General features: G+C 38.3%; 2 protein-coding genes across 3 annotated transcripts in view; both read left to right on the top strand.

Annotated features, from left to right (window-relative positions):
- LOC123745874 (developmentally-regulated GTP-binding protein 2) overlaps positions 1 to 17,490 on the top strand; it is a 32,292-nt gene extending 14,802 nt beyond the window's left edge. For both annotated transcript variants that reach the window (XM_069317538.1, XM_045726971.2), the window contains exons 4-8: positions 1,288 to 1,431; positions 3,221 to 3,328; positions 5,584 to 5,741; positions 12,119 to 12,320; positions 16,660 to 17,490. In XM_069317538.1, the coding sequence (XP_069173639.1) occupies positions 1,288 to 1,431; positions 3,221 to 3,328; positions 5,584 to 5,741; positions 12,119 to 12,320; positions 16,660 to 16,749 (702 nt within the window). In that variant the 3' untranslated portion in view covers positions 16,750 to 17,490. The remainder of the gene's footprint in view (positions 1 to 1,287; positions 1,432 to 3,220; positions 3,329 to 5,583; positions 5,742 to 12,118; positions 12,321 to 16,659) is intronic.
- LOC123745879 (zinc finger and BTB domain-containing protein 17) overlaps positions 1 to 17,552 on the top strand; it is a 583,396-nt gene that overhangs the window by 59,482 nt on the left and 506,362 nt on the right. The gene's annotated exons all lie outside the window — the stretch shown is intronic.

Genomic DNA, 17,552 nt, shown 5'->3' with positions numbered 1-17,552 from the left:
CACTTGGGCTGGATGGTAGAGTGAAGGTCTCGCTTTAAGCTGGTTGGCGTTCAATCCCCAACCGTCCAAGTGGTTGGACACCATTCCTTACCCCCCGTCCCATTCCAATTCCTTATCCTGACCCCTTCCCAGTGCTATATAGTCGTAATGGCTTGGCGCTTTCCCCTGATAATTCCCCTCCCTCATTACATTTCATTTCAATCAATTGTTACATTTTGTATTTTTTCTGCAAGATCTTTACTTGTATAACAGCACAATGGGTATTTCAGTGTACATTTATAATTATATTTTGTATGAGTGTACAGTATTTCGGTGATGTCTGATCAACGAATAAACCAGCCCAATATACTGGATGTCGAGCTGCTTTTACCACTGATACGTAGTGATTCATTACATCTGCAGGTGTCTCGTGTACAGTACTTGTACTTGGTCACAGATTATTTTGGAGGTGCAACAATATAATTAATGGTTTGTTGAATTGGGGTTTAAATTTTTTTTTTTATCTTTGCTTGTGGATTTAAGTGTTTATTTAACAGCCTTTCAGATAGCATGTGCTTCATGGCAATTGAGGGTTTTCCAGTTGATATTATGTTTTTATCAGTTTTCCATCTTACTAAGGTTTCTTGTTTAAATCTTGGATAACACCATGTACAGTAACACAATTTTTGTGTTACATGATTTTCTGAATGCTTTTGCCTCCTGATTATTCTCCCTCAATCTTTGCTTTGACCTTTGCCTCAGACAGCTTAGGAAAGACACCATGGAGGTACTTGAAGGCTGCCGATTCCTTATCTAGAGCTGTAACACACAAGTCGGTAGCCTTCTTGGTTATCTTGATGATTTCGGGGCTTAGCGTCTTCGCGGCCCGGTCCTCGACCAGGCCTCCTTTTTGTTACACATTCCCAGGAAGCAGCCCCTAGCAGCTGTCTAACTCCCAGGTACCTATTTAATGCTAGGTGAACAGGGGCTTCAGGGTGAAAGAAACTGCCCATTTGTTTCCGCCTCCACTGGGGATCGAACCAGGAACCTCAGGACTACGAATCCGAAGTGCTGTCCACTCAGCTATCAGGCCTTTAGGTCCTTCAAGACGTCTTCCCTAAGGTGTTGAGGCAAAGGTCAGAGTAAAGTTTGTGGGGGAATAATGGCCATTTTCTATGTTTTAAGAGGCAAAGACAATCAGAAAATAAGAGTATCTAATTTCTTTTTTTTTTATAATTAACACAGCTTTTAACTGTTTTGCTAAATGTTCATTAGTATACGAATATAGCCACAACCTTTGTTTTTCAGGTTATTGCTGTGGCCCGAACTGCAGATTTAGTGATAATGATGGTGGATGTTACTAAAGGGGAGGTACAGAAGGAGCTTCTTACTGCAGAACTGGAAGCTGTTGGTATCAGACTTAATAAGAAGAAACCTGGTATTTACTTTAAGGTATATCTTACTTTAAGGTTAAGCAAATTTTAACTGTTAGAATTTTTTTTTTTTTCAGTTTGGACTTGAGCATGTGAAAAACAAGTACTGCATCTGTTTTTGTCAAGTAGCCAAGGAAACTTTCTAGTGCTAAACATTGTCTATTTTATTAAGTGCTGAAAACTAGCATTGGCTCCCATGTATGTTGATAAGTTTTAGGTACACCGTACTTGCTTGGGATACCTTCTGTTTACAATTAAATCACAAGGATTTGATGAATATATTAATAAATATTTATGCCATATGATAAAATTGAACCAGCATCCCTGAACGTTTTGGACATGTTATGACTGCAGCTTGAGTGCGGCTCTTGCCCTCGTCACAGTTAATAAAAAATCACAGTAGCCTATCAACATCAATAATATCTAGGGTTTAGAAAAACTGTGCTAAAATAAGAACACCAGTTTACTCTGGTAGCACATCAAATAATAATATAAAAGTACTGTACACAGTCAATCACCTATTAATTGCTATTAGGCTAATCAACACTGACACATTGTAAAACGGGAAAAATTGCTTGGTAATTAAATATATGTATACCAAACACAGTAGCAACACCTAAGCACAAACAAAAAAACAACATCCACTTAACTGAGAGAGATGACCAAAAACCAACAACTTCAACCCGCAACTAATTTGCACTTCACTCACTGACTCTCCGTGGGATTGATAAGGCCCACAGTCGCCAAATACGACTGGCAAAATATCTTGGCTGCCACACTCCTAAACTAAGATACACACTCCCAAACATTATTAAACACACGTATGAAATATTTTAGACTCTCTGGGACAATATTCCCAGTACTTCAGCTTCACAAAAAGAAAACAATAGTTAAGGAATGACAATACAGAATTAGTAACAGTGACGCCCATACTAACGGACGAGTAATTTCTGTCTTATACGGTGTCCACTTATGCAGCCACGCATCACTGACTACTCTCGTACAGTAGATTTAGTTTCCTTGGTTTGCTTTTCCAAGGCTCATTTTGTCAGGTCATCCAGTGTTTTAAAATCTAGCCAGATTGCAGTCTACCCCCAAGTCCTTGATGTTGCTAAGTTTGTAGTTTTACCTGCTATATTTTTTAGTGTCTTGAGCTGATATCAAGGCTCAAGTGTTTTGGTCTGACAAGGTCCTGGCAGTTCATTTTCTTTAAGCAGTCACTAGTTTTGTTGCACCAATGCTTTGAGGTGTTTTTTTTTTCTAAAATTTGTGATTGATCTCTGATTCCCTTACTGCTCTCACCTCATAGAATAAGACATATTCTGGTCCTGGATATCGCCTGTTTAGCGACAAATGATTTTTAGTAGCCTGTTGTGTTGTGTTAAATATGGTGAGACCAGAGTCAAGCTCAGGGTGCTACTGGGGCCTGCCAGAAAAGGGTGTTTCAATGTATTAATTATCTGATGTTTATCAACAGAAGGTTATGACTAGATTTTTTGAAAAACTTTTACTGTATTCCTTTGGGTACAGTATAGACACATACCACAGGGTGAAGATTAATAAGTCTTTGGGGCAGTTCGGCAAAACTTAAGAATTCCTGGTATAGATAATTTGCAAGATTTAATTTCTCAAAATATTATTCAAATGTATTCATGTGTTTAATAATGCTGCCTCTATAACATAAAGTGACTATGTCATTTGTCCTTAGATTGGTGAATATCAATTAGTGATTGTAATTATAATTGTGTAATTTAGCTTGAATTTTCTATTTTAATGATGGTGTTTAAATTGTAAATATTTTTTAACAGCAAAAGAAAGTTGGTGGCATAAAATTTAATGCAACGTGCACACTCACAAAGATTGATGAGAAAATGGTGCAGATGATTCTACATGAATACAAGATCTTCAATGCTGAGGTGAGAACAGGCTACTTGACCATCTTGGTATTGCTGTTGATTAGTGGCTCACAAGCATTTTGTATTTATACAGGGTACTTTCTTCCAGATATATTGGTAGGTTGCATACTAACTTCCAGATCTATCAGCTGGTCACATACTCCTTTCCAGTTGTACCAGCTGGTGAAGTACCCCCATTCTAGGTCTGCCAGCTGGTTGTGTACGGCCCTCCACTTTTCCAGGTTTGCTGGCTGGTCGAGTACCCCCGTTCCATCGCCAGGATTCATTATGTATTTACGTATTCAATTATGAAACCTGTACAGTTTCTTTGGTCATGGCAGCTAAGTTTACAATATTAAACAGTGTATGAGTTTGGAAGCACTACAAGGTTGTCAATAATAATAATATTAGGTTGTAAATTTTGAGAGCTCATATACGTATTGTTTAATAAATGCAAACTGTCACTATGCTTGAGGAAAGATGTACGAGTTTCGTAAAGGGGACACGTAAGTGCTCAGTGGATCTTAGCTCTGGTCTGACAGCTGGTGTGGGTACTTCGTTTTCTAAGTGTACCAGCTGTGTATCAATACCCGCATACTGTACCTATAATGATAATTTTACCCATTAATGTCTAAATATTTTAAAATGAGGTATTATATACACCAAGACTAAATATCTTGTACAAACAAAATGCATGTTATGATGCACAGTAAGAGAGTGCAACTTATTGCCTTTTAAAATGACTGCATCAAATTTAATATTTATGTATCCACAATGTTGCTATGTGCCATGATAATATTTTAGTATATACTTAATTTTATTTAAAATTTGATGCTTTTGACCAAATTAAACAATGATCACCTAAATTATGAGGTTGTGCAGGATTCATAATTTTTGTATTCTTTGAATAAATAAATGATCCACAAACCATACAGTATGGTAAATACTTGATATCTCGGAAAAATAATGACCATTTCATGATTAGTACAGTGTCACCTGAGCGTGTCATGCATGCCTCAAATTACGGGAATGTGCATCCCAGTTTAAGAACCTAGATAATACTTTAATACACCCAGAAATAACATTGTTGATTCTTTAAATAAATAATTTAATTTTTGAATATCTATTTCCTTGATTTGTAGTATGTTATTTTACTGTATTAGTTTTATACGGTACAGTGTAACTACTTTTCTTTTAAGACTATATATTTATGCAGTACTAGTACTTCTTGTCATGCTTACCTAGTAGTGTCGACAGAATGTGCGGTGCAGCACTAGGGTCCCACCTCCTAGCTAATGCACATGTTGCAACTATACCTTCCAACATTTCAGTACTGTTATGCTTGTCTTTAAAGCCATGAATGTAGGAGGTGGCTTTTGAACTTCTTCCTCCATCACTGTATAAGAGTATTGACTCCTCTCTCATCTTTGGCAACTACTGTAGTTGTGTAGCAAATCTTTGAACTATATTAGTTTCCTCTTTTTGTTTCACTAAGTGTGGACTCAATGCTGGTATTGCATATTCTTAAACTAGTGTATTTTATGCTATGTAGTTTATTTAGAAATATTACTCTTAAACTCCTGAATGCCATCCTTGCACTCATTAGTTTCATAGTTTCATATATTGTGGTAATGTTACTCTGTTTACAGTGCAGTGTTCACGTGATGTTTAAGCTGGTGTTATGTCCAGACCTAGATCTTTTTTTCTTTTGATGCTCATGACTGCTCTCCTAATATCTGTACTGTTCTTCAGTAGTCATTTGACTGTCCATAACTGCTTTTGTTTATAACTGATTTTTGTCAAGACACGTCTGTCTTTTTGGTTTAACCTTATAACCTGGTTCTTTCTTGAGGTTATCTTGAGATGATTTCGGGGCTTTTTAGTGTCCCCGCGGCCCGGTCCTCGACCAGGCCTCCATCCCCAGGAAGCAGCCCGTGACAGCTGACTAACACCCAGGTACCTATTTTACTGCTAGGTAACAGGGGCATAGAGTGAAAGAAACTCTGCCCATTGTTTCTCGCCGGTGCCCGGGATCGAACCCGGTACCACAGGATCACAAGTCCAGCGTGCTGTCCGCTCGGCCGACTGGCTCCCTACTGCTCTTTACTGCTGATTTTTTTCTCTAGCTAGAGTCCACAGAGCATCATCATTCATGGTTGTACTTGGAAAAGGTGTAGGCTTATCTAGTCTTTAAGTTGTGGTAAAGAGATCACAGTAGTAATTTGCTTTTATATTTTTTTGTTTTTGTAGTAATTTTACTCAATCAAATTTTTCAGGTGATCTTCAGAGAAGACTGTGCTGCAGATGAATTGATAGATATTATTTCTGGTAATCGTGTGTACATGCCTTGCCTCTATGTGTACAACAAAATTGATCAGGTGTCCATTGAGGAAGTCGACAGAATTGCTCACCAAGACCATTGTGTTGTTGTCAGGTATAGTGCAGAATTATTTATTACATTGTTTCATTCTAATTTAGTTATATGCATGATAATTTTCTATTTGCCACTGTCTGATGCTAATCAAATGACATGCACAATTCTGCTTTAGCCATTTTGCTTTTTGATGTAGTTGACCTTATGATATCTAGACTTGTTTAGGGAGAGGCCTGCTGGATATATATCCTATGTTTGTACTACTGAAGGTATTCTTCACTGTATTATGAAATATGTATTTTGTGTTGTCCATTTAATAGTACAGTACTGCAGTGTATCATAATATTACTCGGCCTTCTTTTGAGTTGTCCTTGTCCACAATTAGCACGAGGGACTGCTAAGCAATGTTGTATTTGTTACTATGTCTAAATTGATGTAATAAGGTTGATATTAAGTTTTATTTGGGTTTTGGTTTATTATTATAGGCAAACAAGATACAGCAATGTTAATGTTCGTATGTTGTCAACACTACAGGTCACTTGACCTGGTGTTGTCAGTGGGAGGCGATTTGTGACATCGTGGCATCAGCAAGCCCTCCTGCAATTGGGCATTACATTATTACTTAGTTGTTATGATATCGGTGTGTGGACCCTCTTCCTCTGTACTCATTTAAGGTTTCGTGTATTTGAAGACTTGTAAACAGGATTGAGCCAGAGAGCAGTGACAATCTGAGGCAGGTATATCAAAGAAGCACCCACTCCTTGCTGTGAACCAGTTCAGCACAGAAGATTTTTGTGAAGACTGATAAAATCAAAGTTGCATGGTAGAGCAAACCTGAGGTTAATGTCTGTGTTGCATTGGTTGATGTGTGACACATTCGACGACCCATTTTTTGGCCGTCTTGGGTTCAGGAATGAGTCGTCTAGAGTCTGGGAGCAATATCAATAATATGACATATTGAGTACTTTACTGGACATTGACAAGTGGTCAAGCTCATGGTGATGGGGTAGAAGACCTATCATTGCTGTTAATTGCAGTTTTTTCTTAATTTGTATCGTGACAGTGGTCTTCATCCTGACAAGATACAGGCAGTGGAACTGGACATGCATTGTTCATAGAAGAGAAGATACCTCAGTGGTACCAGGAAGCAAACTGTCCTTTGAGCACCCTTGGAATCTACAAATAATTCTGTTTTCATTTTCACACTATATTCATAGGGTGACAATTACTACTCAGTTTAAAATAAATATTATGGAACTACTTACACCAAAATAACTTACTCGATAATAAAAATATTCGCAATTTGAACACTACTGTAGGCATTGTTGAGAACATAATGGTTCTGTCTTCACCTGGTGCCCTTGTTACACACGCCTGATGGGTTCCATGTCTCATCCTAGTGTTTTTTTTATTGTGTAGGAGGTCTCTTGCTGGCACACTTAAGTGTTACTCATCTCTCGTTTCTGTCTTGGGCGGTATACAAAATATTTTTGACTCGTATACTCACTTCAGTAAGATTTAAGTCCAGTGTGTTTAATAACTTCTGCTCTGTTGAGTCGCGGTTGAAATCTTGTTTGGTTTGTAACTGCACTGTGTTAGATAGTTCCAGTGGTTTAATGGGCATTTCTCCACTGCTGACATTTCCAATCATATTCTGGAAGGTGTAAGCCTATTTACTATGTGCATGGGTATCCAAGCCTGATGCAGTGTAAGTTCACTTCTGTTTTTCTTTTCTCCCTTTCATCAAAATATGTGGTTCATTGTTGGTTGAATCCTTGTATCACCCTGCATATCCTGATTTTTGCAGCTGCTGTGTTGTGATTACTGTACAGCTTCTGTATTGCTCTATAAAATTATTTGCTTCATCTGTACTTGACTCCTCCTATGTGCTGTAGCACCCATGTCTTCTTCAAACCTTTTTTTTTTTTTTTTTTTTTTTTTTTTTTTTTTTTTTTTTTTTTTTTTTTTTTTTTTTTTTTTTTTTTTTTTTTTTTTTTTCCCAGCTTGAAGGGTGCACTTTGGTTTTTCTGTTCTCCAAGCTTTGAAGGTAGTATAGACTCAATCTCTGATCCATTAGCTTCTACTGCAGAGCTGTTTTTGTCGTCTAGGAAGTTTGGTTTGCCTCTCTTGTTGACTCTTGAAGGGAGCTGGTCGGCCGAGCGGACAGCACACTGGACTTGTGATCCTGTGGTCCCTGGTTCGCTCCCAGGCGCCGGCGAGAAACAATGGGCAGAGTTTCTTTCACCCTATGCCCCTGTTACCTAGCAGTAAAATAGGTACCTGGGTGTTAGTCAGCTGTCACGGGCTGCTTCCTGGGGGTGGAGGCCTGGTCGAAGACCGGGCCACGGGGACACTAAAGCCCCGAAATCATCTCAAGATAACCCTTATAGTTGTGGGGTTCTTTGGCCCAGGCAGGTGTGTGTGTGTGTTTTGGCATCTGCAACTTCTTTCCAAATACTTGGGTGTTCCTGTGGATTGTTAGTTGCAGGTTGGTCCAGGTGTTCTGCCGACACTGGGGCTATGTATTTTTGTTCCCTTTGAGTTTTTGCTTAGTCATTGATAAACATTAACAGTTTTCTCAAATTGATAATATTGATGCCTAACCCTATAGATTTGTGGCTCTGACTAGATGTATCTTCTACTTTCATGTACCATTTTAGGCTGGATTCCTCCACTCCTCTGCAGGTTCATTTCCAGGTCCCTGGGGCCAGATTCACGAAGCAGTTACGCACGTACTTACGAACGGTACATATTTCCTCAATCTTTGACGGTTTTGATTACATTTTATTAAATAGTTTACAAGCATAAAAACTTTCCAATCAACTGTTGTTGGTGTTATAAACAGCCTCCTGGTGCTTCGGAGCTCATTACTGTTTAATAATTGTAAACAAAGCTGCCAAAGATTGAGAAAAGATGTACAGGTTCATAAGTGCTTGCATAACTGCATTGTGAATCTGGTTCCTGGATCCTGGCTTGGTTCCATCCATTCTGCAGGATAGATTTTCCTGCTATGTTGCTGCAGTGGTGCCTGCTTCAAATCTGGCTATAATGCAAAGGCGGTGTGTTTATCAGACTTTATTTTTTATCAGGGTTCTGCTTATTATGTCTTGCCTTTTGGCTCTCCAACATCTTAGTTTTGGGGGTCCCTTGTTGTCCATTGTTTTCCCTTTCCCTGCTGGGTTCAGTTTCTTTACTACTTTTGCTGGTACCCAGGCTTCCCTGCAGTGGTGAGGGGCCTAATGTGGTTTCCTGTAAATTCTATGTAGTCCAACCCAGGGTTTGGGTTTTATCCCCTTGCCTTTGGAGGTCGAATGTGGTCATGATATTCTGTTGCCATCCATCACTGTTTGACATGTCTCCGAGAGGCTTGAGGAGTGGAATTCAAATGTTATTGTGATTGTGTTTAAGAGAGGCATAATTGTTGATTTTTGCTGCTACCACTTGGGGTGACATTTGATTCTGTTGGCGACAGTTAGCATTTACCAGGTCCAGGCAACTGTTTTGAAAGTCAGAGGGCCTTGGTAAACATTACATGATATGGATTTTTTTTTTTCTTTCTTGGGCACCTAAACCGAGGTTTCACTTCATAACAAATCTGGATAGGGCCAAAATGGTATTATGCTGGTTTTCGAGGATGCACTGTATCTAATTACAATGCTATAGGAGTATGTAGATGTGGGGTACATGGGAATTAGAAAAGAAAATCTTGGTAACCCATCACGAGAAATTACAAAATATTCTTAAAAAAAAAATAATCCTGTAGTCTAACATGTCCAGGTTTTGTTAAGGAATGTATGGAACTTTATAACTCTTAAGTGAGAAACTGGATAACATTAACACAGAAGAGTGTAAATGCTTTTTAAGACTAGGAACAAAGTGGAGACAGCACATTTGAACAAGTAATATGCGTTGTGTATGAAGAAAAATAAAGTTAATCCCAGGAATTAGAAACATCCTCTTTGAAATTATTTATATTAATCTTTCCACTGTGCATCACAGAGCTAATAATCCACAAAACGTGCATAATGGCTGGAGGCATTTCATAGTACCGCGTAAGATTTAAAAGTCCTGAACAAACACGTGGCTTACATTTGATTCCTCAGGCCTCTAGTAACCATCCCCCTTCTTCAAAAACCCCCCAGAGTTGCTTGGTTTCCTTCCAGGGCCTTAGTAAATAGACGAGGACACATCTGGTACCACCAGCCTGTGTCTGGTTGTGCAGGGTGGCTCTACCAGCAACCACTCGGCTTTTAACAGCAGCAAATGAGTGATTACCATGTATAGTTACAGGAAAAATGTGTGCTATGTGCAATTCAAAGATTTAGGCTTGTATATAGTGTACAGTACAGGTATTAGTAAGAATAAATACATTGCATGCGTATATTTATGCACATGTATCTGTGTATATACAGTACAGTACTTATATTTTCCGTTATACATAATGAACACCACCTTTTTACACATCAATCTAATCTGTTCAAAACATAAATAAAATGAGAAACAATGAAAATAAATCAACAAAGTTATTCCCATGTTAATATTCCTTATTCCTTACCGCATTTCTACCCAAAAACACAACTTTTTCGGGCCACTACAGCTAAACCACAGTTGGTATAGACTTTGATTTTTGTGCTTCTTGGATGCTAATTAACAATGTCCAAAGAATTTTTTTTTTTCTCCATAGGGTTTTCAGTCAGCATTTAACAGGTAAGCAGTGCAGGGGTTAAGAATGCTCAATTTACATTTTCTAGGGAAATATGAGCGGTAAGGAACTACATGATTTAAGTATAGAAATGAAAGAAAGAGCATAATAAAGAAGATATAAATAAGATGTTAAATATATCAACACAGTAGAATGCAAAACAAAAAAGACAAATGGGCGAAGTTTACATTCTGAAAAGACCTGGGTAAATACTGGAACGGAAATAAGGTTGCTCATTTTTTAAACTAATTCAACTGGATAACATAATTTAAAAATAATTTAATAATTTTAATATAGTAATTTTGTTGGGGACAGGTATCCTGTGAACCACAGGGTTCAGTTCTTGCACCAGTAATCTTCATATCTTCATAAACGATCTACCACAAGGAATACAGAATTACTGTACTGTATATGAACATGTTTGCGGAGGATTCGAGCGTCAAGTGGCAAATGGAATTCAGTGTGAACAAATGCCCCCGGGTTATGGAAGTTGGAATCGGAGAAAATAGACCACACACAACTTAAATATTATGTGGAAAGGAATTACAGAATTCTAATAAAGAACGAGACTTAGGGGGAGTTTTGGATAGTAAGATGTCATCAGAGGAACACACAAAGAACATTGTAAGAGGAACGTATGCGTCACTTTCCAACTTCAAACTTGCTTTTAATTATATGTATGGTGAAATACTAAAGAAACTGTTCATGAAATTTGTGAAACAAAAATTAAAATATGCAGCACTTGTATGGTGCCCAAATCTCAAGAAGCACATAAATAAACTGGAAAAGGTGCAAAGGCATGCTTCAAAATGACTTCCAGAACTGAAAAACAAGAGTTTACAAGAGAAACTAAAGGCATTAAACAGGCCAAAACTAGAAGATAGAAGAAAAAGAAGCGATAGGATCACCACTTACAAAATATTAACAGGAATCTACCAAATTGACAAAGAGGAATTCCTGAAAATATTAACTTCACAAACAAGAGGACACAAATTCATCCTAAGGAAACAAAGGGGCTGAAAAAATACTAAAAAGTTTTGAGGCCATGCTCAACTAGTGATAACTTGGTCCAGCAGGCTGTTGCTTGGAGTGGCCCGCAGGCCCACCACAGCCTGGTTGCTCTGGTACTTCTTGCAAGAACTTGTCTAAGTGTATCTTGAAGACAGGCAACTGAATGATGATGTAAATGTTTTACTATATTTTTTTTTGTAATATTAAAAACATACTAGAGGTCTGAATTTGCATAGTAAAATATTGAGTGAATGTTATGGAACGAAATGCAGATTAGAGCCAGTGAAGAACAGAGATGCCATTGGCACATCAGAACACAACCGGGCTGTGGTGGATATGTGGGCTTGCGGGCTGCTCCAAGCAATAGCCTGTTGGACCAAGCTCTCGCAAGTCAAGCCAGGCCCTGGGCTGGGCTTGGGAAGTTCATAGAACAACTCCCAGAACTCCATCAAGGTACACATAAACTTACATGAATTTTTGTTATTAAAAGCATGCAAACTTGCGTAAACAAAGTATCAAAACTGTGCATAATTGTGGCAAAATAATAATGAAAACTGCAAATGTGTGGTTGTAGCTGAAGTCTGCTTTGGAGCAAACAGTTCTGGTAATCCAGACATCATTCTTTATTAGTAATAATTAGGTGAATTTATGGTTTTTATATTTTGTTTTGATTAATATTTTGTTAATAGTACAATACAATTTTTTTTCCAAAATTTATTTTCAGTTGTAATATGAAACTAAACTTGGATTACCTTCTGGATCGGGTATGGCAGGAGCTCTCTCTACTTCGTATATACACTAAGAAACCTGGTAGAGCTCCAGATTTTTCTGACCCGATCATTCTTCGTGGCGGAGCTTCAGTAGAGCACGTCTGTCACTCAATTCATCGATCTATTGTGGCTGTCTTCAAATATGCATTAGTTTGGGTAAGTCTGAAGAACATACTCACTTCCTTTTAATGTATACAGTAGTAATTAATATTGAGTTGAAAAGATCATAAGTGACCATTAGATGTAAATTACAGTGGTTCCTCGGAATACGACTGTCCCTGTGTACGAGTTTTTCGGAACGCGAGCAGGATTTGCTCGGAAAATTTGCCTCGGAAGACGAGGGTGTTGATACGCGTACAGGCCGACTAGCACGTGGTAGTACGGCGATTGCGCCTCGGTTTACCAGTGCCTCGCACCCAGTGACTATCCTGCCTGAATTCTCCACAAGGATTTACAGTTTTTTGTCAGATTTTTGGCCATTTGTGCATAAAAGTTATTATATATCTCGCCATGGGTCCCAAGAAAGCCAGTGGTAAGGTTCAACCTAAGAAAATAGTTGTTAGTAGAGGCAGTAGAGGATGTCCCTTCTTCATTAAGAAAATGTGTGATGTATGGGAAGAACTGCAAAGTTTTGTTGAGAAAACTCGCCCAGATAAAGCTGTAGCAGGCCGTTCCATTGACCTTTTAAATGACAATGTGATGTCTTACTACAGATAAGTGTTAAAATGTAGGGAAAAACAAGTGTCTTTATACAGATTCTTAGTAAGACTAGCAAGCTGTGAGCCACAAGCAGGACCTAGTGGTATGCAGGCAAAACGTGCCAGAGAGTGCACACCCGTGAAGTCCTCACTGCCTGATGTTATAATTGAAGGGGACTCCTCTTCCATACAGTAACACCTCTCCTCCTCCTCACAATCTTCCATACGCCAATAGCAGTCATGAGCACAGGTAAGTAATAACTTGAACATAGTTTTGTAGGTTTATTTAGATGAATTAGGTATAAAATTTAGTTTGAAGTGAGGTTTTTGGGTAGTCAGGAACGGATTAATTCATTTCCCATTATTTCTTATGGGGAAATTAGCTTCGGATTACGAGTTTTCACAATACGAGCTGTCTCCAGGAATGGATTAAACTCTTAAACCGAGGTACCCCTGTATATTATGACATAATGTACATTTATTTGTATTGATAACCAGTGGTTAAAAACAAGATTTACATACCTGATTACAGACAACCCTAGATTTATTTGGCATATGGGATGGTTATTTCAAATTCAATGAGTAGCAAAATTATGACATCAGGAAAATATTTGTAATATTTTAACAAATCATGTTCACTGTGCATAACAATAATTAATATTGTTTGTGTACCACATACAAGTATAACATGATGGGAGAGTACTGTACAATATATTAAACAATTCTACACTGCAGTATAAAACTTTTATATAGTAACTTTAATACAGTACATACTCTTCAGGAATAGTGAGCAGCAGCAGCGATGACTCAGGATTTACTGTACATAATATTTCTTGAAGACTGTATATACAGTACTGTACTGTTCTATTTCAATTTTATACATTACAATACACTATAATACAGTAACTGTTTAAAATGAATGCACTGCAACATTATCTACTGTATCACTCAGTACTAAAATGCTGTAAGCATAGGCATCCACTGCTGGCAACAAAGACTTCAATACCTGTTTTTGGGCCCAGTGTCCGTGTCTGTATGCCCTGCTTGCTCCCACGCCTTTGACCCTTGGTTTTTGGTCAGTTTTCTGTCTGTTTTAGCCAGGGGATTCTGTCTGGGTCATGTGTGTTGCTCTTCCTTTCTGTGGTGCGTTTTCCGCCGGCAAATGTGGTGGGTAGGGCTACCCTCGGGTTCGTTTCCGGGTTCCTATGGGTTATTCAATTTCATTCTGGAGGTTTTCTTCCTCTCTGGTTTCCCCTTTGGAGGTTCGGATGTGGGAAAAATACCATGATTGATAAAAGAGGAGAATTACATAGGACTTGGAAATTAAGTGCTGTATATATTTCATTAAAATGCAAAAATAAAAAGTGCAAATTCTTATCTAAGGGCAAGGATCCTATGGGTTGTAAGGCCCAATCCTCTCGTCCTTAATACTGGTAATGGGCTGTAGCAGGTAGGGTTCTCAAGGCTGAGCTAGGTCATTGGTAACAGAGCCACAATATACCTGTGGGTATTTCAACACATTTAGCTTGTATTTTATACAAGGATATGATGATAAACTACAGTTCTATGACTGTAAAAACTTGTACAGTTCGAGATCAAGGATCTGAACAAGATACACTATCTAACCTAGCTCAAGAAATATTATAGCAGCCACTAATCAAATGCTAATAAACACAAGTGGTATTATACACACACAAACTACTAACTGATTCACCAGTGGAAACTCCCTGGATACTTAGGGAGTGCCTAATCTATAATATGACACAGAATTCAACTATAAGAACTCGTATAAAGGGTAGTGAGGACGAGCTCATGCACAAAGAGACTCGCCACGTTTCCACCATCATTAATCACATCCTAGCTACTGCTACAAGTATCCATCCTACAGCAAAGGTTACTAGGAACATAATTAACATCAAAGCTGCTATATCATCGTCAAAATACAGAGCCTGGTCTCGTCTCACCAAGAGGCATCATCTGGCACCTGTCAGAAAGGCTCTGGTTCTCAATTCAGGAAAAGTTATTGTTTTAGAGCGTAGATTGGATAATTTCATGCTGTATAGCATTAATAAGTCCACATATAAATTGAGTCATTAGGCAGGGAGGCAACACCTTGTCAACAGTAAGTTTGATTTAACCTTTCCAGTGACTGAACCTCTTCTATTGTTGAATCCTTCATGTATATATTTTGTTTGCATATTTGCATGTATATTATACGTGAATAATACCACTTGTGTTTATTAGCATTTGATTATTGGCTGCTGCAATATTTCTTGAGCTAGGTTAGATAGTGTATCTTGCCATTATCTGTGCGCCTCGGCTTCTGTGGTCAGGGATGCACTTTGGGGTGATCTGGTTTCCCTCGTTCCCTATTCCTGGGCTAGGGTCTCCCAGGTCGTTCACAGAGTTATTAAGTCTAGCCAGCCTGCTGTCTACCCTCGTGCCCATGACGTCCGTAAGTTTGCTGCTTTTGCTGGCGTGTTTGGCAACGTGTCTTGGGCTGACATTCGGGCGCGAGGGTTTTGAAGGTCAAACAGGGTCCTGGCTGCCCATTAATATGGTGAATATTCCTGGTCCCGGTCATTCGTGTGTGGCTTTGGGTCCTAAGTTGCAGCCAGTTATCTCGACTTCGAGTTGATGTGCACATGGCAGCCGCATCCCGGTTAAGTCCCTCTTTTACTTATCTTTGGTTAGCCGAAGGGGCCGAAGATGCTCCCCACTGAAAACCAGCATTGAATGTAATGAAATGGCATTTTCTGGGTGAGCCCTTGAGGCTACCTGGCACCCTCCCTCCGGTCGGCAGGTTTTGCTTTTGATGCTCAGCCTTCGAACTGAAGGTGCGAGTAGCTGGCATGGAGGGGGAAGTGGTGCGAAGGCTCCCCCTTCCCGGGAAGGGAATGGTTGCGCAGACAAGCGGTGACGGTGTATGACGTTTGCTAGTTTGCTTGTTTAGGTTTGGGGGAGTTCTGCCTCTGTTCGGTCTTTGGTTGCAATTTCTTACCACATGGGGTCTGTTTTGTTATGCTTACCTTTCTGGATACCTAACCCCAGTCAATGGCAGACATGGAATGCCCCCAAACAGATAGGGGTTTCCATAGGCCATTGCTCCCTGTGCCTCTGAGGGGGCCAGGTTCTGACTTATGGTCCTCGGTAGGCTGAACTCCATTGACTGATGCCCCAGACTAATATAGAGTATATTAGTTTGATAGCTCAAGGGAGGCTCCAGGGGTCACCCAGAAATTGGCTCTTCATTACAGTCAACACTGGGTTTTCCCTTTTAATAAAACTCGCTACATCTTGTTCTGTGGTAGACTTAATATTTCCTTCAACTTTCTCAGATTCAAGAAATGTTGTCCAGAGATCCCAAACTCCTTGTAAATTTTCCTTCTTCCAATACCACTTTCCAATACTTTTCATTACATTAAGCTTGTCACTGACACAGAGGTTCTTGTATTTCCTTATTGAAACATTTTTATCTTGCATAGGCACCATTATTTTATGATAAAATGACGCATTTTTAGGAGCTACGGTAAGTTTGTAGCACAGATAACATTAAAATAAACAATTGGTTTACTAATGTTTTTCATCCATGCCATGCTGAATTAATCCTAATTGGTGCTTTTCCCTGATAATTTCTCTTCCTTATTGTCAAATGTTGTATTAGCATGGGTTGTCATTACTAGTAATAAATATAAATATATATGATTATGATAAAGGCTTTTCATTGTTATATAAATATTGTATTATATACTACATTTTCTTATATATAAAATTATCATCTACTTTGTGTTTTTCAGGGTAAGAGTACAAAATTCAATCCCCAACGAGTTGGTATTCATCATATCATGAGTGATGAAGATGTCATTCAAATTGTTTCCAAAAAGTAAATTATTATATTGTTATTTCCAAGTATTGTTAAGTTACTTCTACAGTATATATCATGCACTTGGCTGCGCTATATAGAAACATCAGAAAAAATATGGAGTCATTGCATTTGCACACTCAATTGTCATGTCAACCACTTTTTTTTTTCTTCTAACAAAACGACTTGATTCAATTTTGAATTCTACGACGTTACATTGAAAGTTTAGAAGACATTTATGGTATTTGAAGGAAATTAGTGATTAAGCAGTGAACATTGCAGTTATCAGGTCTCTGCTGCCAATGATACAGTTGTGCCATTAAACAAAAGGCACTGATTATTTAAACTGTGGACAGTTATGATGAATTTTGTATTCATATTAAATTATTAATTGAGAACAGTTGAAGTTTTTATATTTTGGTAAAATTTAAGGAACTAATTTTTTCATAACTTTTTGCTTGTTTTTACTACTCATCTTCCATCAAGTCGTCTTGTTTTCAATAAGCCATTGAGGGACGAAATTAAATTGTCTTTTAACAGGGATATTTGAGTATTTTAAACTTCAAGTACTCACTGCAAAGATAAAAAAAACATAGCTATTTTGAGGAGGGGGGGGGTAAACAATTTGTGATGTAATCAAGAAATTTTCTGAAGATCTAAGGGCTGGAAAATTTTGATAAGAGCAACAGAATTTGAGCTTCGTCATGTGCTGGTGTGAATCCTTTTTTATAGCATTAACGGACCTTAATAAAGAATTTTTACTTGAGACCGTATTATCTTAACCTGTTGCTTTCAAGCTTTATTTGTATCTACAATATATAACACACT

This window comes from Procambarus clarkii, chromosome 88, assembly GCF_040958095.1.
Source record: "Procambarus clarkii isolate CNS0578487 chromosome 88, FALCON_Pclarkii_2.0, whole genome shotgun sequence".
Taxonomy (NCBI): domain Eukaryota; kingdom Metazoa; phylum Arthropoda; class Malacostraca; order Decapoda; family Cambaridae; genus Procambarus; species Procambarus clarkii.
Note: the sequence above shows the minus strand (reverse complement) of the source record. Positions and strands in the feature narration are given on the sequence as shown.